Source organism: Hypanus sabinus, unplaced genomic scaffold (assembly GCF_030144855.1).
Source record: "Hypanus sabinus isolate sHypSab1 unplaced genomic scaffold, sHypSab1.hap1 scaffold_917, whole genome shotgun sequence".
NCBI lineage: Eukaryota > Metazoa > Chordata > Chondrichthyes > Myliobatiformes > Dasyatidae > Hypanus > Hypanus sabinus.
The window spans coordinates 34,911-56,085 of NW_026781770.1; the positions used below are offsets into that span (position 1 = coordinate 34,911).

Below are 21,175 nucleotides of genomic sequence, written 5' to 3' on the forward strand. Positions count from 1 at the left end.
TTTCCGCTCCTTTCTGCTTTTTTAGTTGCCTTCTATTGGTTTTTAAAAGCTTCCCAATCCTACAACTTCCCACTAATGTTTGCTTTGTTGTATGCCCTATCTTTTGCTTTGAAAAACTTGGTTTTCAGGGCATGATTAGCACCGACTATTGGCAACTTCGAATACCTGTGGAGTACCATCTGCAGCGACGGTGGCCTTGATAAAGAAGTCACGTCTAGGATCCAGAAAGCAAGGCTCCGGGTCAAAGTTCTACAGCACAAAGACATTCGCCTCTCCACTAATCTGAAAGTTTGGGTCCGAAACATCGTCACTACCTCCTCCCATAGATTCTGTCTGGCCTGCTGAGTTCTGCCAGCATTTTGTGTTTTTATTTATTTCCAGCATCTGCAGATTCACTGGTGTTTACAATGCTGCTGTGGTCTCATCACTTCTATATTGCTGTGAAACCTGGACACTGCATCGCAGACATCTCAAACAGCTTGAACAGTTCCACAATCGTGCAAATCCGCTGGCAAGACCGTATCTCCAACCTGACAGTCCTGGACCGAGCCAATTCCACAGGCATTGAAGCCAGGGTTTTGAAGGCTCAGCTCAGATGGACCGGCCGTGTGATCCGCACGGATGAGTACAGAATGCCACGTCAGTTGTTCTACGGAGAACTGGAGCAGGGCAACCGTGCCCAAGGTCGCCCAAGGACAACCTGAATTCAAACCTCAAGTGGGCCAAACTCCAGCCCCGCAATCTCGAACACTCTGCTGCTGACCGGTCCAAGTGGCGCAATCTACGCTCCAAGGCAGCCAACAACCTCCAAGCCAACTGGCGCATGCAGCGCCTCAGGGCGAGTCAAGAGAGACACAGGAAGGCGTCCGCTCCTGCCCCAGCAGGCGGAGCTCCTTGCCCCATCTGCGCTTCTGATTCGGCCTCAGAAGTCATATGCGTGCCCACAGACGGTGACCGCGCAACACACTCGTCTTGCTCGGACTTGGAGAGACTACTACTCACCCAGCCTTTCAGCACTGTGGTCCATATTCCAGGGAAGTGTTATCCGAAGTGCCGATGAAAGGGCTCAGCTTGAAACTCCGACTGTCCGTTGGTGCTGCCTGACCTGCGGACCTCCTCCAGCGGTCGGTGTGTGTTGCTGAGATCCTGGAGGAATCGATCAACCCTGGAACGAGAGTGAGATCCTCTCACTGCACCCGACATTCCCTCCCCACCCGACATTCCCTCCCGCTTACAAATACGTCCTTGTGAACTTTACTTTTGTTTGACGTCCCTGTCACCTAAATTTGTTTAGCTAGTGATGCAGTCCACAGTCTCCCAGTTCCAGAGACCCGGGCTCGGTCCTGACCTTGGGGGCTGTCTGTGTGGTGTTTCTGATTTGCTCCCCATCACGTGGGTCAGTAGGTTACTTGGCCAAGGTAAGTTCCGTCAGTGTATATCGGTATATGGTAGAATCAGAGCAATGATGGGGATGTCGGGAGAATGAATTACTAGTGAAACTGGGTGGTTGGTGCTCAGCATGGACTAGGTGGGCTGAAGGGCCTCACTCTGTGCTTTATCTCCATGACAATATCAATCCTTCCTGTTGCAGTTTTGGATCCAAGGTGAGGTCTAACACCAGTGGCATCATCTTCAACAATCAAATGGACGACTTCTCCACCCCGGGCCACAACAATTATTACGGTGTTTCACCTTCGGCTCCAAACTTCATCGAACCAGGTCAGTTGGTTTCTGCAGAGCTGTTCCCGTGGAGTGGCATGACCAGGGCTGTGTCCATGGAGTGGCATGATCAGGGCTGTGTCTGTGGAGTGGCATGATCAGAGCTGTGTCCATGGAGTGGCATGACCAGGGCTGTGTCCGTGGAGTGGCATGATCAGGGCTGTGTCCATGGAGTGGCATGACCAGGGCTGTGTCCCTGGAGTGGCATGATCAGGGCTGTGTCCATGGAGTGGCATGACCAGGGCTGTGTCCGTGGAGTGGCATGATCAGAGCTGTGTCCATGGAGTGGCATGATCAGGACTGTGTCCGTGGAGTGGCATGATCAGGGCTGTGCCTATGGAGTGGCATGATCAGGACTGTGCCCATGGAGTGGCATGATCAGGGCTGCGCCCTTACAGAGGAATGATCAGGGCTGTGTACGTGGAGTGGCATGATCAGGGCTGTGTCCAGTGAGTGTCATGATCAGGGCTGTGTCCGTGGAGTGGCATGATCAGGTCTGTGTCCGTGGACTGGCATGATCAGGGCTGTGCCCGTGGAGTGGCATGATCAGGGCTGCGCCCATGGACTGGCATGATCAGGGCTGTTTCCATTGAGTGTCATGATCAGGGCTGTGTCCATTGAGTGTCATGATCAGGGCTGTGTCCGTGGAGTGGCATGATCAGGGCTGTGTCCGTGGAGTGGCATGATCAGGTCTGTGCCCGTGGACTGGCATGATCAGGGCTGTGTCCGTGGAGTGGCATGACCAGGGCTGTGTCCGTGGACTGGCATGATCAGGGCTGTGTCCGTGGAGTGGCATGATCAGGGCTGTGTCCATGGAGTGGCATGATTAGGCCCTCTGTCTGTGGAGAGCCATTATCGGTGCTGTGTCCATGGAGGGGAATGATCAGGGTTGTATCCGTGGAATGGCATGATCAGGGCTGTGTCCGTGGAGTGGCATGATCAGGACTGTGCCCGTGGAGTGGCATGATCAGGGCTGTGTCCCTGGGGTGTCAACATAAGGACTGTCCCCGAGGACTGGCATGATCAGTGCTGTGTCCATTGAGTGGCATGATCAGGGCTGTGCCCGTGGACTGGCTTGATCAGGGTTGCGTCCATGGAGTGGCATGATCATGTCTATACCCGTGTAGTTGCATGATCTGGGCTGTACGCAAGGAGAGGCATGATCAGGATTGTCTCCATGGAGTGGCATGATCAGGGCTGTGTCCGTGGAGTGGCATGATCAGGGCTGTTTCCATGGAGTGGCATGATAAGGGCTGTGTCCGTGGAGAGGCAAGATCAGTTCTGTGTCCATGGAGTGGCATGATCAGGGCTGTATCCGTGCAGTGGCAAGATCAGGACTGCGCCCATGGAGTGGCATGATCAGGGCTGTGTCCGTGGAGTGGCATGATCAGGGCTGTGTCCGTGGAGTGGCATGATCAGGGCTGTGTCCGTGGAGTGGCATGATCAGGACTGTGTCCGTGGAGTGGCATGATCAGGGCTGTGTCCGTGGAGTGGCATGATCAGGGCTGTGTCCGTGGAGTGGCATGATCAGGACTGTGTCCGTGGAGTGGCATGATCAGGGCTGTGTCCGGGGAGTGGCATGATCAGGACTGTGTCTGTGGAGTGGCATGATCAGGGCTGTTTCCATGGAGTGGCATGATCAGGTCTGTGTCCGTGGAGTGGCAAGATCAGGACTGTGTCCATGCAGTGGCATGATCAGGGCAGTGTCCGTGGAGTGGCAAGATCAGGACTGTGCCCATGGAGTGGCATGATCAGGGCTGCGTACGTGGAGTGGCATGATCAGGGCTGTGTCCGTGGAGTGGCATGATCAGGTCTGTGCCCGTGGACTGGCATGATCAGGGCTGTGTCCGTGGAGTGGCAAGATCAGTTCTGTGTCCATGGAGTGGCATGATCAGGGCTGTGTCCGTGGAGTGGCAAGATCAGGACTGTGCCCATGGAGTGGCATGATCAGGGCTGTTTCCATGGAGTGGCATGATAAGGGCTGTGTCCGTGGAGTGGCAAGATCAGTTCTGTGTCCATGGAGTGGCATGATCAGGGCTGTGTCCGTGCAGTGGCAAGATCAGGACTGCGCCCATGGAGTGGCATGATCAGGGCTGTGTCCGTGGAGTGGCATGATCAGGACTGTGTCCGTGGAGTGGCATGATCAGGACTGTGTCCGTGGAGTGGCATGATCAGGGCTGTTTCCATGGAGTGGCATGATCAGGGCTGTGTCCGTGGAGTGGCAAGATCAGGACTGTGTCCATGCAGTGGCATGATCAGGGCTGTGTCCGTGGAGTGGCAAGATCAGGACTGTGCCCATGGAGTGGCATGATCAGGGCTGTGTCCGTGGAGTGGCATGATCAGGGCTGTGTCCGTGGAGTGGCATGATCAGGTCTGTGCCCGTGGACTGGCATGATCAGGGCTGTGTCCGTGGAGTGGCATGACCAGGCTGTGTCCGTGGACTGGCATGATCAGGGCTGTGTCCGTGGAGTGGCATGATCAGGGCTGTGCCCCTGGGGTGGCAACATCAGGACTGTCCCCGAGGACTGGCATGATCAGTGCTGTGTCCATTGAGTGGCATGATCAGGGCTGTGCCCGTGGACTGGCTTGATCAGGGTTGTGTCCATGGAGTGGCATGATCATGTCTATACCCGTGTAGTTGCATGATCTGGGCTGTACGCAAGGAGAGGCATGATCAGGATTGTCTCCATGGAGTGGCATGATCAGGGCTGTGTCCGTGGAGTGGCATGATCAGGACTGTGTCCGTGGAGTGGCATGATCAGGGCTGTGTCCGTGGAGTGGCAAGATCAGGACTGTGTCCATGGAGTGGCATGATCAGGGCTGTGTCCGGGGAGTGGCATGATCAGGGCTGTGTCCGTGGAGTGGCAAGATCAGGATTGTCTCCATGGAGTGGCATGATCAGGGCTGTGTCCGGGGAGTGGCATGATCAGGACTGTGTCCGTGGAGTGGCATGATCAGGGCTGTGTCCGTGGAGTGGCATGATCAGGACTGTGTCTGTGGAGTGGCATGATCAGGGCTGTGTCCGTGGAGTGGCATAATCAGGACTGTGCCCGTGGAGTGGCATGATCAGGACTGTGCCCGTGGAGTGGCATGATCAGGGCTGTGTCCATGGAGTGGCATGATCAGGGCTGTGTCCGTGGAGTGGCATAATCAGGGCTCTGCACATGGACTGGCATGATCAGGACTGTGTCCATGGAGTGGCATGATCAGGGCTGTATCCGTGGAGTGGCAAAATCAGGACTGTGCCCGTGGAGTGGCATGATCAGGGCTGCGCCCGTGCAGGGGCATGATCAGGGCTGTGCCCGTGGAGAGGCATGATCAGGTCTGTGCCCGAGGTGAGGCATAATCAGGGCTGTGCCTGAGAAGGGGCATGATCAGGGCTGTGCCGGTGCAGTGGCATGACCAGGGCTGGGCAAATGGACTGGCATGATCAGGGCTGTTCCCATGCAATGGCATAATCAGGACTGTGCCCGAGGAGTGGCATGATCAGGGCTGTGTCCGTGGAGTGGCAAGATCAGGACTGTGCCCATGGAGTGGCATGATCAGGGCTGTTTCCATGGAGTGGCATGATAAGGGCTGTGTCCGTGGAGTGGCAAGATCAGTTCTGTGTCCATGGAGTGGCATGATCAGGGCTGTGTCCGTGCAGTGGCAAGATCAGGACTGCGCCCATGGAGTGGCATGATCAGGGCTGTGTCCGTGGAGTGGCATGATCAGGACTGTGTCCGTGGAGTGGCATGATCAGGGCTGTGTCCGGGGAGTGGCATGATCAGGACTGTGTCCGTGGAGTGGCATGATCAGGGCTGTTTCCATGGAGTGGCATGATCAGGGCTGTGTCCGTGGAGTGGCAAGATCAGGACTGTGTCCATGCAGTGGCATGATCAGGGCTGTGTCCGTGGAGTGGCAAGATCAGGACTGTGCCCATGGAGTGGCATGATCAGGGCTGTGTCCGTGGAGTGGCATGATCAGGGCTGTGTCCGTGGAGTGGCATGATCAGGTCTGTGCCCGTGGACTGGCATGATCAGGGCTGTGTCCGTGGAGTGGCATGACCAGGCTGTGTCCGTGGACTGGCATGATCAGGGCTGTGTCCGTGGAGTGGCATGATCAGGGCTGTGCCCCTGGGGTGGCAACATCAGGACTGTCCCCGAGGACTGGCATGATCAGTGCTGTGTCCATTGAGTGGCATGATCAGGGCTGTGCCCGTGGACTGGCTTGATCAGGGTTGTGTCCATGGAGTGGCATGATCATGTCTATACCCGTGTAGTTGCATGATCTGGGCTGTACGCAAGGAGAGGCATGATCAGGATTGTCTCCATGGAGTGGCATGATCAGGGCTGTGTCCGTGGAGTGGCATGATCAGGACTGTGTCCGTGGAGTGGCATGATCAGGGCTGTGTCCGTGGAGTGGCAAGATCAGGACTGTGTCCATGGAGTGGCATGATCAGGGCTGTGTCCGGGGAGTGGCATGATCAGGGCTGTGTCCGTGGAGTGGCAAGATCAGGATTGTCTCCATGGAGTGGCATGATCAGGGCTGTGTCCGGGGAGTGGCATGATCAGGACTGTGTCCGTGGAGTGGCATGATCAGGGCTGTGTCCGTGGAGTGGCATGATCAGGACTGTGTCTGTGGAGTGGCATGATCAGGGCTGTGTCCGTGGAGTGGCATAATCAGGACTGTGCCCGTGGAGTGGCATGATCAGGACTGTGCCCGTGGAGTGGCATGATCAGGGCTGTGTCCATGGAGTGGCATGATCAGGGCTGTGTCCGTGGAGTGGCATAATCAGGGCTCTGCACATGGACTGGCATGATCAGGACTGTGTCCATGGAGTGGCATGATCAGGGCTGTATCCGTGGAGTGGCATGATCAGGGCTGTGTCCATGGAGTGGCATGATCAGGGCTGTGTCCATGGAGTGGCAAAATCAGGGCAGTATCCGTGGAGTGGCATGATCAGGGCTCTGTCCGTGGAGTGGCAAAATCAGGACTGTGCCCGTGGAGTGGCATGATCAGGGCTGCGCCCGTGCAGGGGCATGATCAGGGCTGTGCCCGTGGAGAGGCATGATCAGGTCTGTGCCCGTGGAGAGGCATGATCAGGTCTGTGCCCGAGGTGAGGCATAATCAGGGCTGTGCCTGAGAAGGGGCATGATCAGGGCTGTGCCGGTGCAGTGGCATGACCAGGGCTGGGCAAATGGACTGGCATGATCAGGGCTGTTCCCATGCAATGGCATAATCAGGACTGTGCCCGAGGAGTGGCATAATCAGGACGGTGCCCGTGGAGTCACATGATGAGGGCTGTGTCCGTGGAGTGGCATGATCAGGGCTGTTTCCATGGAGTGGCATGATCAGGTCTATACCCGTGGAGTTGCATGATCAGGGCTGTGCCCATGGACTGGCATGATCAGGGCTGTTTCCATGGAGTGGCATGATCAGGTCTATACCCGTGGAGTTGCATGATCAGGGCTGTGCCCATGGACTGGCATGATAAGACCTGTGCTGTGGAGTTGTATTATCAGAAATGTGCCCGTGGAGAGGCATGATCAGGAGTGTATCCATGGAGAGGCATGATCAGGGCTGTGCCCCTGGAGTGGCATGATCAGGGCTGTGCCCTTGGAGTGGCATGATCAGGGCTGTGCCCTTGGAGTGGCATGATCAGGGCTGTTTCCATGGAGTGGCATGATCAGGGCTGTGCCCCTGGGGTGGCAACATCAGGACTGTCCCCGAGGACTGGCATGATCAGTGCTGTGTCCATTGAGTGGCATGATCAGGGCTGTGCCCGTGGACTGGCTTGATCAGGGTTGTGTCCATGGAGTGGCATGATCATGTCTATACCCGTGTAGTTGCATGATCTGGGCTGTACGCAAGGAGAGGCATGATCAGGATTGTCTCCATGGAGTGGCATGATCAGGGCTGTGTCCGTGGAGTGGCATGATCAGGACTGTGTCCGTGGAGTGGCATGATCAGGGCTGTGTCCGTGGAGTGGCAAGATCAGGACTGTGTCCATGGAGTGGCATGATCAGGGCTGTGTCCGGGGAGTGGCATGATCAGGGCTGTGTCCGTGGAGTGGCAAGATCAGGATTGTCTCCATGGAGTGGCATGATCAGGGCTGTGTCCGGGGAGTGGCATGATCAGGACTGTGTCCGTGGAGTGGCATGATCAGGGCTGTGTCCGTGGAGTGGCATGATCAGGACTGTGTCTGTGGAGTGGCATGATCAGGGCTGTGTCCGTGGAGTGGCATAATCAGGACTGTGCCCGTGGAGTGGCATGATCAGGACTGTGCCCGTGGAGTGGCATGATCAGGGCTGTGTCCATGGAGTGGCATGATCAGGGCTGTGTCCGTGGAGTGGCATAATCAGGGCTCTGCACATGGACTGGCATGATCAGGACTGTGTCCATGGAGTGGCATGATCAGGGCTGTATCCGTGGAGTGGCATGATCAGGGCTCTGTCCGTGGAGTGGCAAAATCAGGACTGTGCCCGTGGAGTGGCATGATCAGGGCTGCGCCCGTGCAGGGGCATGATCAGGGCTGTGCCCGTGGAGAGGCATGATCAGGTCTGTGCCCGAGGTGAGGCATAATCAGGGCTGTGCCTGAGAAGGGGCATGATCAGGGCTGTGCCGGTGCAGTGGCATGACCAGGGCTGGGCAAATGGACTGGCATGATCAGGGCTGTTCCCATGCAATGGCATAATCAGGACTGTGCCCGAGGAGTGGCATGATCAGGGCTGTGTCCGTGGAGTGGCAAGATCAGGACTGTGCCCATGGAGTGGCATGATCAGGACTGTGTCCGTGGAGTGGCAAGATCAGGACTGTGCCCATGGAGTGGCATGATCAGGGCTGTTTCCATGGAGTGGCATGATAAGGGCTGTGTCCGTGGAGTGGCAAGATCAGTTCTGTGTCCATGGAGTGGCATGATCAGGGCTGTGTCCGTGCAGTGGCAAGATCAGGACTGCGCCCATGGAGTGGCATGATCAGGGCTGTGTCCGTGGAGTGGCATGATCAGGACTGTGTCCGTGGAGTGGCATGATCAGGGCTGTGTCCGGGGAGTGGCATGATCAGGACTGTGTCCGTGGAGTGGCATGATCAGGGCTGTTTCCATGGAGTGGCATGATCAGGGCTGTGTCCGTGGAGTGGCAAGATCAGGACTGTGTCCATGCAGTGGCATGATCAGGGCTGTGTCCGTGGAGTGGCAAGATCAGGACTGTGCCCATGGAGTGGCATGATCAGGGCTGTGTCCGTGGAGTGGCATGATCAGGGCTGTGTCCGTGGAGTGGCATGATCAGGTCTGTGCCCGTGGACTGGCATGATCAGGGCTGTGTCCGTGGAGTGGCATGACCAGGCTGTGTCCGTGGACTGGCATGATCAGGGCTGTGTCCGTGGAGTGGCATGATCAGGGCTGTGCCCCTGGGGTGGCAACATCAGGACTGTCCCCGAGGACTGGCATGATCAGTGCTGTGTCCATTGAGTGGCATGATCAGGGCTGTGCCCGTGGACTGGCTTGATCAGGGTTGTGTCCATGGAGTGGCATGATCATGTCTATACCCGTGTAGTTGCATGATCTGGGCTGTACGCAAGGAGAGGCATGATCAGGATTGTCTCCATGGAGTGGCATGATCAGGGCTGTGTCCGTGGAGTGGCATGATCAGGACTGTGTCCGTGGAGTGGCATGATCAGGGCTGTGTCCGTGGAGTGGCAAGATCAGGACTGTGTCCATGGAGTGGCATGATCAGGGCTGTGTCCGGGGAGTGGCATGATCAGGGCTGTGTCCGTGGAGTGGCAAGATCAGGATTGTCTCCATGGAGTGGCATGATCAGGGCTGTGTCCGGGGAGTGGCATGATCAGGACTGTGTCCGTGGAGTGGCATGATCAGGGCTGTGTCCGTGGAGTGGCATGATCAGGACTGTGTCTGTGGAGTGGCATGATCAGGGCTGTGTCGGTGGAGTGGCATAATCAGGGCTCTGCACATGGACTGGCATGATCAGGACTGTGTCCCTGGAGTGGCATGATCAGGGCTGTATCCGTGGAGTGGCAAAATCAGGGCTCTGTCCGTGGAGTGGCAAAATCAGGACTGTGCCCGTGGAGTGGCATGATCAGGGCTGCGCCCGTGCAGGGGCATGATCAGGGCTGTGCCCGTGGAGAGGCATGATCAGGTCTGTGCCCGAGGAGTGGCATGATCAGGGCTGTGTCCATGGAGTGGCATGATCAGGGCTGTGTCCATGGAGAGGCATGATCAGGACTGTGCCCGTGGAGTCACATGATGAGGGCTGTGTCCGTGGAGTGGCATGATCAGGTCTGTGCCCGTGGACTGGCATGATCAGGGCTGTTTCCATGGAGTGGCATGATCAGGTCTATACCCGTGGAGTTGCATGATCAGGGCTGTGCCCATGGACTGGCATGATAAGACCTGTGCTGTGGAGTTGTATTATCAGAAATGTGCCCGTGGAGAGGCATGATCAGGAGTGTATCCATGGAGAGGCATGATCAGGGCTGTGCCCCTGGAGTGGCATGATCAGGGCTGTGCCCTTGGAGTGGCATGATCAGGGCTGTGCCCTTGGAGTGGCATGATCAGGGCTGTTTCCATGGAGTGGCATGATCAAGATTGTGTCCATGGAGGGGCATGATCAGGGATCTGCCCGTGGAGTGGCATGATCAGGACTGTGTCCGTGGAGTGGCATGATCAGGGATCTGCCCGTGGAGTGGCATGATCAGGACTGTGTCCGTGGAGTGGCATGATCAGGAATGTGCCCGAGAAGTGGCATGATCAGGGCTGTGTCCATGGAGTGGCATGATCAGGACTGTGCCCGTGGACTGGCATGATCAGGACTGTGTCCGTGGAGTGGCATGATCAGGACTGTGCCCGTGGACTGGCATGATCAGGACTGTGTCCATGGAGTGGCATGATCAGGACTGTGTCAGTGGAGTGGCATGATCAGGACTGTGTCCGGGGAGTGGCATGATCAGGGCTGTGTCCGGGGAGTGGCATGATCAGGACTGTGCCCGTGGACTGGCATGATCAGGACTGTGTCCATGGAGTGGCATGATCAGGACTGGGTCCGTGGAGTGGCATGATCAGGACTGTGTCCGTGGAGTGGCATGATCAGGACTGTGTCCGAGGAGAGGCATGATCAGGACTGTGCCGGGGGAGTGGCATGATCAGGACTGTGTCCGTGGAGTGGAATGATCAGGGCTGTTTCCATGGAGTGGCATGATCAGGACTGGGTCCGTGGAGTGGCATGATCAGGACTGTGTCCGTGGAGTGGCATGATCAGGGCTCTGTCCGTGGAGTGGCATGATCAGGGCTGTGCCCCTGGAGTTGCATGATCAGGACTGTGCCCGAGGACTGGCATGATCAGGGCTGTGTCCATTGAGTGGCATGATCAGGGCTGTGTCCGAGGGGTGGCATGATCAGGGCTGTGACCGTGGAGTGGCATGATCAGGACTGTGTCCGAGGACTGGCATGATCAGGGCTGTGCCCGTGGAGTGGCATGATCAGGGCTGTGTCCATTGAGTGGCATGATCAGGGCTGTGTCCGAGGGGTGGCATGATCAGGGCTGTGACCGTGGAGTGGCATGATCAGGACTGTGTCCGAGGACTGGCATGATCAGGGCTGTGCCCGTGGAGTGGCATGATCAGGACTGTGTCCGAGGGGCGGCATGATCAGGAATGTGTCCGTGCAGAGGCATGATCAGGACTGTGCCCATGGAGTGGCATGATCAGGCCTCTGTCTGTGGAGTGGCATTATCGGTGCTGTGTCCATGGAGTGGCATGATCAGGGCTGTGTACATTGAGTGGCATGATCAGGACTGTGTCCGTGGAGTGGCATGATCAGGACTGTGTCCATGGAGTAGCATGATCAGGGCTGTGTACATGGAGTGGCATGATCAGGACGGGGTCCGTGGAGTGGAATGATCAGGACTGTGTCCTTGGAGTAGCATGATCAGGGCTGTGTACATGGAGTGGCATGATCAGGACTGTGTCCGTGGAGTGGCATGATCAGGGCTCTGTCCGTGGAGTGGCATGATCAGGGCTGTGCCCCTGGAGTTGCATGATCAGGACTGTGCCCGAGGACTGGCATGATCAGGGCTGTGTCCGAGGGGTGGCATGATCAGGACTGTGCCAGTGGAGTGGCATCATCAGGGCTGTGTCCGTGGAGTGGCATGATCAGGACTGTGTCCGAGGGGTGGCATGATCAGGACTGTGTCCGAGGGGTGGCATGATCAGGACTGTGTCCGGGGAGTGGCATGATCAGGGCTGTGTCCGTGGAGTGGCACGATCAGGGCTGTGTCCGGGGAGTGGCACGATCAAGACTGTGTCCATGGAGTGGCATGATCAGGACTGTGTCCGTGGAGTGGCATGATCAGGACTGTGACCATGGAGTGGCATGATCAGGGCTGTGTCCGTGGAGTGGCATGATCAGGACTGTGTCCGTGGAGTGGCACGATCAGGACTGTGTCCATGGAGTGGCATGATCAGGGCTGTGTCCGGGGAGTGGCATGATCAGGGCTGTGTCCGTGGAGTGGCAAGATCAGGATTGTCTCCATGGAGTGGCATGATCAGGTCTGTGTCCCAGCAGAGGCATGATCAGGACTGTGTCCGTGGAGTGGCATGATCAGGGCTGTGTCCGTGGAGTGGCATGATCAGGACTGTGTCTGTGGAGTGGCATGATCAGGGCTGTGTCCGTGGAGTGGCATAATCAGGACTGTGCCCGTGGAGTGGCATGATCAGGACTGTGCCCGTGGAGTGGCATGATCAGGGCTGTGTCCGTGGACTGGCATGATCAGGGCTGTGTCCGTGGAGTGGCATGATCAGGAATGTGTCCGTGGAGTGGCATGATCAGGACTGTGTCCGAGGGGTGGCATGATCAGGACTGTGTCCGAGGAGAGGTATGATCAGGGCTGTGCCCGTGGAGTGGCATGATCGGGACTGTGTCCGAGGGGTGGCATGATCAGGACTGTGCCCATGGAGTGGCATGATCAGGGCTGTGTCCGTGGAGAGGCATGATCAGGGCTGAGACCGTGGAGAGGCATGATCAGGACTGTGTCCGTGGAGTGGCATGATCAGGACTGTGTCCGAGGAGAGGCATGATCAGGACTGTGTCCATGGAGTGGCATGATCAGGACTGAGTCAGTGGAGTGGCACGATCAGGACTGTGTCCGGGGAGTGGCATGATCAGGGCTGTGTCCGGGGAGTGGCATGATCAGGACTGTGTCCGTGGAGTGGCATGATCAGGGCTGTGTCCGTGTAGTGGCACGATCAGGACTGTGTCCATGGAGTGGCATGATCAGGACTGTGTCCGTGGAGTGGCATGATCAGGACTGTGTCCGTGGAGTGGCATGATCAGGACTGTGTCCATGGAGTGGCATGATCAGGACTGTGTCCGTGGAGTGGCATGATCAGGGCTGTGTCCGTGGAGTGGCATGATCAGGACTGTGTCCGTGGAGTGGCACGATCAGGACTGTGTCCATGGAGTGGCATGATCAGGGCTGTGTCCGGGGAGTGGCATGATCAGGGCTGTGTCCGTGGAGTGGCAAGATCAGGATTGTCTCCATGGAGTGGCATGATCAGGGCTGTGTCCGGGGAGTGGCATGATCAGGGCTGTGTCCGTGGAGTGGCATGATCAGGACTGTGTCTGTGGAGTGGCATGATCAGGGCTGTGTCCGTGGACTGGCATGATCAGGGCTGTGACCGTGGAGTGGCATGATCAGGACTGTGTCCGAGGACTGGCATGATCAGGGCTGTGCCCGTGGAGTGGCATGATCAGGACTGTGTCCGAGGGGCGGCATGATCAGGAATGTGTCCGTGCAGAGGCATGATCAGGACTGTGCCCATGGAGTGGCATGATCAGGCCTCTGTCTGTGGAGTGGCATTATCGGTGCTGTGTCCATGGAGTGGCATGATCAGGGCTGTGTACATTGAGTGGCATGATCAGGACTGTGTCCGTGGAGTGGCATGATCAGGACTGTGTCCATGGAGTAGCATGATCAGGGCTGTTTACATGGAGTGGCATGATCAGGACGGGGTCCGTGGAGTGGAATGATCAGGACTGTGTCCTTGGAGTAGCATGATCAGGGCTGTGTACATGGAGTGGCATGATCAGGACTGTGTCCGTGGAGTGGCATGATCAGGGCTCTGTCCGTGGAGTGGCATGATCAGGGCTGTGCCCCTGGAGTTGCATGATCAGGACTGTGCCCGAGGACTGGCATGATCAGGGCTGTGTCCGAGGGGTGGCATGATCAGGACTGTGCCAGTGGAGTGGCATCATCAGGGCTGTGTCCGTGGAGTGGCATGATCAGGACTGTGTCCGAGGGGTGGCATGATCAGGACTGTGTCCGAGGGGTGGCATGATCAGGACTGTGTCCGGGGAGTGGCATGATCAGGGCTGTGTCCGTGGAGTGGCACGATCAGGGCTGTGTCCGGGGAGTGGCACGATCAAGACTGTGTCCATGGAGTGGCATGATCAGGACTGTGTCCGTGGAGTGGCATGATCAGGACTGTGACCATGGAGTGGCATGATCAGGGCTGTGTCCGTGGAGTGGCATGATCAGGACTGTGTCCGTGGAGTGGCACGATCAGGACTGTGTCCATGGAGTGGCATGATCAGGGCTGTGTCCGGGGAGTGGCATGATCAGGGCTGTGTCCGTGGAGTGGCAAGATCAGGATTGTCTCCATGGAGTGGCATGATCAGGTCTGTGTCCCAGCAGAGGCATGATCAGGACTGTGTCCGTGGAGTGGCATGATCAGGGCTGTGTCCGTGGAGTGGCATGATCAGGACTGTGTCTGTGGAGTGGCATGATCAGGGCTGTGTCCGTGGAGTGGCATAATCAGGACTGTGCCCGTGGAGTGGCATGATCAGGACTGTGCCCGTGGAGTGGCATGATCAGGGCTGTGTCCGTGGACTGGCATGATCAGGGCTGTGTCCGTGGAGTGGCATGATCAGGAATGTGTCCGTGGAGTGGCATGATCAGGACTGTGTCCGAGGGGTGGCATGATCAGGACTGTGTCCGAGGAGAGGTATGATCAGGGCTGTGCCCGTGGAGTGGCATGATCGGGACTGTGTCCGAGGGGTGGCATGATCAGGACTGTGCCCATGGAGTGGCATGATCAGGGCTGTGTCCGTGGAGAGGCATGATCAGGGCTGAGACCGTGGAGAGGCATGATCAGGACTGTGTCCGTGGAGTGGCATGATCAGGACTGTGTCCGAGGAGAGGCATGATCAGGACTGTGTCCATGGAGTGGCATGATCAGGACTGAGTCAGTGGAGTGGCACGATCAGGACTGTGTCCGGGGAGTGGCATGATCAGGGCTGTGTCCGGGGAGTGGCATGATCAGGACTGTGTCCATGGAGTGGCATGATCAGGACTGTGTCCATGGAGTGGCATGATCAGGACTGTGTCCGTGGAGTGGCATGATCAGGGCTGTGTCCGTGGAGTGGCACGATCAGGACTGTGTCCATGGAGTGGCATGATCAGGACTGTGTCCGTGGAGTGGCATGATCAGGGCTGTGTCCGTGGAGTGGCATGATCAGGGCTGTGTCCGTGGAGTGGCATGATCAGGACTGTGTCCATGGAGTGGCATGATCAGGACTGTGTCCGTGGAGTGGCATGATCAGGGCTGTGTCCGTGGAGTGGCATGATCAGGACTGTGTCCGTGGAGTGGCACGATCAGGACTGTGTCCATGGAGTGGCATGATCAGGGCTGTGTCCGGGGAGTGGCATGATCAGGGCTGTGTCCGTGGAGTGGCAAGATCAGGATTGTCTCCATGGAGTGGCATGATCAGGGCTGTGTCCGGGGAGTGGCATGATCAGGGCTGTGTCCGTGGAGTGGCATGATCAGGACTGTGTCTGTGGAGTGGCATGATCAGGGCTGTGTCCGTGGACTGGCATGATCAGGGCTGTGTCCGTGGAGTGGCATGATCAGGAATGTGTCCGTGGTGTGGCATGATCAGGACTGTGTCCGAGGGGTGGCATGATCAGGACTGTGTCCGAGGAGAGGTATGATCAGGGCTGTGCCCGTGGAGTGGCATGATCGGGACTGTGTCCGAGGGGTGGCATGATCAGGACTGTGCCCATGGAGTGTCATGATCAGGGCTGAGACCGTGGAGAGGCATGATCAGGACTGTGTCCGTGGAGTGGCATGATCAGGAATGTGTCCGTGGAGTGGCATGATCAGGACTGTGTCCGGGGAGTGGCATGATCAGGGCTGTGTCCGGGGAGTGGCATGATCAGGACTGTGCCCGTGGACTGGCATGATCAGGACTGTGTCCATGGAGTGGCATGATCAGGACTGTGTCAGTGGAGTGGCATGATCAGGACTGTGTCAGTGGAGTGGCATGATCAGGACTGTGTCCACGGAGAGGCATGATCAGGACTGTGTCCGTGGAGTGGCATGATCAGGACTGTGTCCGAGGAGAGGCATGATCAGGACTGTGCCGGGGGAGTGGCATGATCAGGACAGTGTCCATGGAGAGGCATGATCAGGACTGTACCCGTGGAGTGGCATGATCAGGACTGTGTCCATGGAGAGGCATGATCAGGACTGTGTCCGTGGAGTGGCATGATCAGGGCTGTTTCCATGGAGTGGCATGATCAGGACTGGGTCCGTGGAGTGGCATGATCAGGACTGTGTCCGTGGAGTGGCATGATCAGGGCTCTGTCCGTGGAGTGGCATGATCAGGGCTGTGCCCCTGGAGTTGCATGATCAGGACTGTGCCCGAGGACTGGCATGATCAGGGCTGTGTCCATTGAGTGGCATGATCAGGGCTGTGTCCGAGTGGTGGCATGATCAGGGCTGTGACCGTGGAGTGGCATGATCAGGACTGTGTCCGAGGACTGGCATGATCTGGGCTGTGCCCGTGGAGTGGCATGATCAGGACTGTGTCCGAGGGGCGGCATGATCAGGAATGTGTCCGTGGAGAGGCATGATCAGGACTGTGCCCATGGAGTGGCATGATCAGGCCTCTGTCTGTGGAGTGGCATTATCGGTGCTGTGTCCATGGAGTGGCATGATCAGGGCTGTGTACATTGAGTGGCATGATCAGGACTGTGTCCGTGGAGTGGCATGATCAGGACTGTGTCCATGGAGTAGCATGATCAGGACGGGGTCCGTGGAGTGGCATGATCAGGACTGTGTCCATGGAGTAGCATGATCAGGGCTGTGTACATGGAGTGGCATGATTAGGACTGTGTCCGTGGAGTGGCATGATCAGGGCTCTGTCCGTGGAGTGGCATGATCAGGGCTGTGCCCCTGGAGTTGCATGATCAGGACTGTGCCCGAGGACTGGCATGATCAGGGCTGTGTCCGAGGGGTGGCATGATCAGGACTGTGCCAGTGGAGTGGCATCATCAGGGCTGTGTCCGTGGAGTGGCATGATCAGGACTGTGTCCGAGGGGTGGCATGATCAGGACTGTGTCCGAGGGGTGGCATGATCAGGACTGTGTCCATGGAGTGGCATGATCGGGACTGTGTCCGAGGGGTGGCATGATCAGGACTGTGTCCGAGGAGAGGCATGATCAGGACTGTGCCCATGGAGTGGCATGATCAGGGCTGAGACCGTGGAGAGGCATGATCAGGACTGTGTCCGTGGAGAGGCATGATCAGGACTGTGCCCATGGAGAGGCATGATCAGGGCTGTGTCCGAGGAGTGGCACGATCAGGGCTGTGTCCGTGGAGTGGCACGATCAGGACTGTGTCCGTGGAGTGGCACGATCAGGACTGTGTCCATGGAGTGGCAAGATCAGGATTGTGTCCGGGGAGTGGCATGATCAGGACTGTGTCCGTGGAGTGGCATGATCAGGGCTGTGTCCGTGGAGTGGCATGATCAGGATTGTGTCTGTGGAGTGGCATGATCAGGGCTGTGTCCGTGGAGTGGCATGATCAGGGCTGTGTCCGTGGAGTGGCATGATCAGGATTGTGTCTGTGGAGTGGCATGATCAGGGCTGTGTCCGTGGAGTGGCATAATCAGGACTGTGCCCGTGGAGTGGCATGATCAGGACTGTGCCCGTGGAGTGGCATGATCAGGGCTGTGTCCGTGGACTGGCATGATCAGGGCTGTGTCCGTGGAGTGGCATGATCAGGAATGTGTCCGTGGAGTGGCATGATCAGGACTGTGTCCGAGGGGTGGCATGATCAGGACTGTGTCCGAGGAGAGGTATGATCAGGGCTGTGCCCGTGGAGTGCCATGATCAGGGCTGAGACCGTGGAGAGGCATGATCAGGACTGTGTCCGTGGAGTGGCATGATCAGGACTGTGTCCGAGGGGTGTTATGATCAGGACTGTGTCCGAGGAGAGGCATGATCAGGACTGTGTCCATGGAGTGGCATGATCAGGGCTGTGTCCGTGGAGTGGCATGATCAGGGCTGTGTCCGGGGAGTGGCATGATCAGGGCTGTGTCCGTGGAGTGGCATGATCAGGGCTGTGTCCGGGGAGTGGCATGATCAGGACTGTGTCCGTGGAGTGGCATGATCAGGGCTGTGTCCGTGGAGTGGCATGATCAGGACTGTGTCCGTGGAGTGGCATGATCAGGGCTGTGTCCGTGGAGTGGCATGATCAGGACTGTGTCTGTGGAGTGGCATGATCAGGGCTGAGTCCGTGGAGTGGCATAATCAGGACTGTGCCCGTGGAGTGGCATGATCAGGACTGTGCCCGTGGAGTGGCATGATCAGGGCTGTGTCCGTGGACTGGCATGATCAGGGCTGTGTCCGTGGAGTGGCATAATCAGGGCTCTGCACATGGACTGGCATGATCAGGGCTGTGTCCATGGAGTGGCATGATCAGGGCTGTGTCCATGGAGTGGCATATTCAGGGGTGTGCCCGTGGAGTGGCATGATCAGGGCTGTATCCGTGGAGTGGCAAAATCAGGGCTGTATCCGTGGAGTGGCATGATCAGGGCTCTGTCCGTGGAGTGGCAAAATCAGGACTGTGCCCGTGGAGTGGCATGATCAGGGCTGCGCCCGTGCAGGGGCATGATCAGGGCTGTGCCCGTGGAGAGGCATGATCAGGTCTGTGCCCGAGGAGAGGCATAATCAGGGCTGTGCCTGAGAAGGGGCATGATCAGGGCTGTGCCGGTGCAGTGGCATGACCAGGGCTGGGCAAATGGACTGGCATGATCAGGGCTGTTCCCATGCAATGGCATAATCAGGACTGTGCCCGAGGAGTGGCATGATCAGGGCTGTGTCCATGGAGTGGCATGATCAGGTCTGTGCCCGTGGACTGGCATGATCAGGGCTGTTTCCATGGAGTGGCATGATCAGGTCTATACCCGTGGAGTTGCATGATCAGGGCTGTGCCCATGGACTGGCATGATAAGACCTGTGCTGTGGAGTTGTATTATCAGAAATGTGCCCGTGGAGAGGCATGATCAGGAGTGTATCCATGGAGAGGCATGATCAGGGCTGTGCCCCTGGAGTGGCATGATCAGGGCTGTGCCCTTGGAGTGGCATGATCAGGGCTGTGCCCTTGGAGTGGCATGATCAGGGCTGTTTCCATGGAGTGGCATGATCAAGATTGTGTCCATGGAGGGGCATGATCAGGAGTGTATCCATGGAGAGGCATGATCAGGGCTGTGCCCCTGGAGTGGCATGATCAGGGCTGTTTCCATGGAGTGGCATGATCAAGATTGTGTCCATGGAGGGGCATGATCAGGGCTGTCTCCGTGGAGTGCCATGATCAGTGCTGTGTCCATGGAGTGGCATGATCAGGGATCTGCCCGTGGAGTGGCATGATCAGGACTGTGTCCGTGGAGTGGCATGATCAGGAATGTGCCCGAGAAGTGGCATGATCAGGGCTGTGTCCATGGAGTGGCATGATCAGGCCTCTGTCTGTGGAGTGGCATGATCAGGAGTGTGTCAGTGGAGTGGCATGATCAGGACTGTGTCCATGGAGAGGCATGATCAGGACTGTGCCCGTGGACTGGCATGATCAGGACTGTGTCAGTGGAGTGGCATGATCAGGGCTGTGTCCGGGGAGTGGCATGATCAGGACTGTGTCAGTGGAGTGGCATGATCAGGACTGTGTCCATGGAGAGGCATGATCAGGACTGTGTCCATGGAGTGGCATGATCAGGGCTGTGTCAGTGGAGTGGCATGATCAGGACTGTGTCCATGGAGAGGCATGATCAGGACTTTGTCAATGGAGTGGCATGATCATGGCTGTGTCAGTGGAGTGGCATGATCAGGACTGTGTCGATGGAGTGGCATGATCAGGGCTGTGTTGATGGAGTGGCATGATCAGGACTGTGTCCGAGGAGTGGCATGATCAGGACTGTGTCCATGGAGTGGCATGATCAGGACTGTGTCCATGGAGTGGCATGATCAGGGCTGTGTTGATGGAGTGGCATGATCAGGACTGTGTCAGTGGAGTGGCATGATCAGTGCTGTGTCCGTGGAGTGGCATGATCAGGACTGTGTCCGTGGAGTGGCATGATCAGGGCTGTGTTGATGGAGTGGCATGATCAGGACTGTGCCCGTGGAGTGGCATGCTCAGGACTGTGTCCTTAGAGTGGCATGATCAGGGCTGTGTCCGTGGAGTGGCATGATCAGGGCTGTGTTGATGGAGTGGCATGATCAGTGCTGTGTCCGTGGAGTGGCATGATCAGGACTGTGTCCGTGGAGTGGCATGATCAGGGCTGTGTTGATGGAGTGGCATGATCAGGACTGTGTCCATGGAGTGGCATGATCAGGACTGTGTCTGTGGAGTGGCATGATCAGGACTGTGCCCGTGGACTGGCATGATCAGGACTGTGTCCATGGAGTGGCATGATCAGGTCTATACCCGTGGAGTTGCATGATCAGGGCTGTGCCCATGGACTGGCATGATAAGACCTGTGCTGTGGAGTTGTATTATCAGAAATGTGCCCGTGGAGAGGCATGATCAGGAGTGTATCCATGGAGAGGCATGATCAGGGCTGTGCCCCTGGAGTGGCATGATCAGGGCTGTGCCCTTGGAGTGGCATGATCAGGGCTGTGCCCTTGGAGTGGCATGATCAGGGCTGTTTCCATGGAGTGGCATGATCAAGATTGTGTCCATGGAGGGGCATGATCAGGAGTGTATCCATGGAGAGGCATGATCAGGGCTGTGCCCCTGGAGTGGCATGATCAGGGCTGTTTCCATGGAGTGGCATGATCAAGATTGTGTCCATGGAGGGGCATGATCAGGGCTGTCTCCGTGGAGTGCCATGATCAGTGCTGTGTCCATGGAGTGGCATGATCAGGGATCTGCCCGTGGAGTGGCATGATCAGGACTGTGTCCGTGGAGTGGCATGATCAGGAATGTGCCCGAGAAGTGGCATGATCAGGGCTGTGTCCATGGAGTGGCATGATCAGGCCTCTGTCTGTGGAGTGGCATGATCAGGAGTGTGTCAGTGGAGTGGCATGATCAGGACTGTGTCCATGGAGAGGCATGATCAGGACTGTGCCCGTGGACTGGCATGATCAGGACTGTGTCAGTGGAGTGGCATGATCAGGGCTGTGTCCGG

General features: G+C 57.3%; 1 protein-coding gene across 1 annotated transcript in view; it reads left to right on the forward strand.

Moving 5' to 3' along the window:
* LOC132390472 (glutathione hydrolase light chain 1-like) overlaps nucleotides 1-21,175 on the forward strand; it is a 122,232-nt gene that overhangs the window by 8,631 nt on the left and 92,426 nt on the right. The window contains exon 2 of the mRNA XM_059963083.1: nucleotides 1,592-1,719. Within this exon, the coding sequence (XP_059819066.1) occupies nucleotides 1,592-1,719 (128 nt within the window). The remainder of the gene's footprint in view (nucleotides 1-1,591; nucleotides 1,720-21,175) is intronic.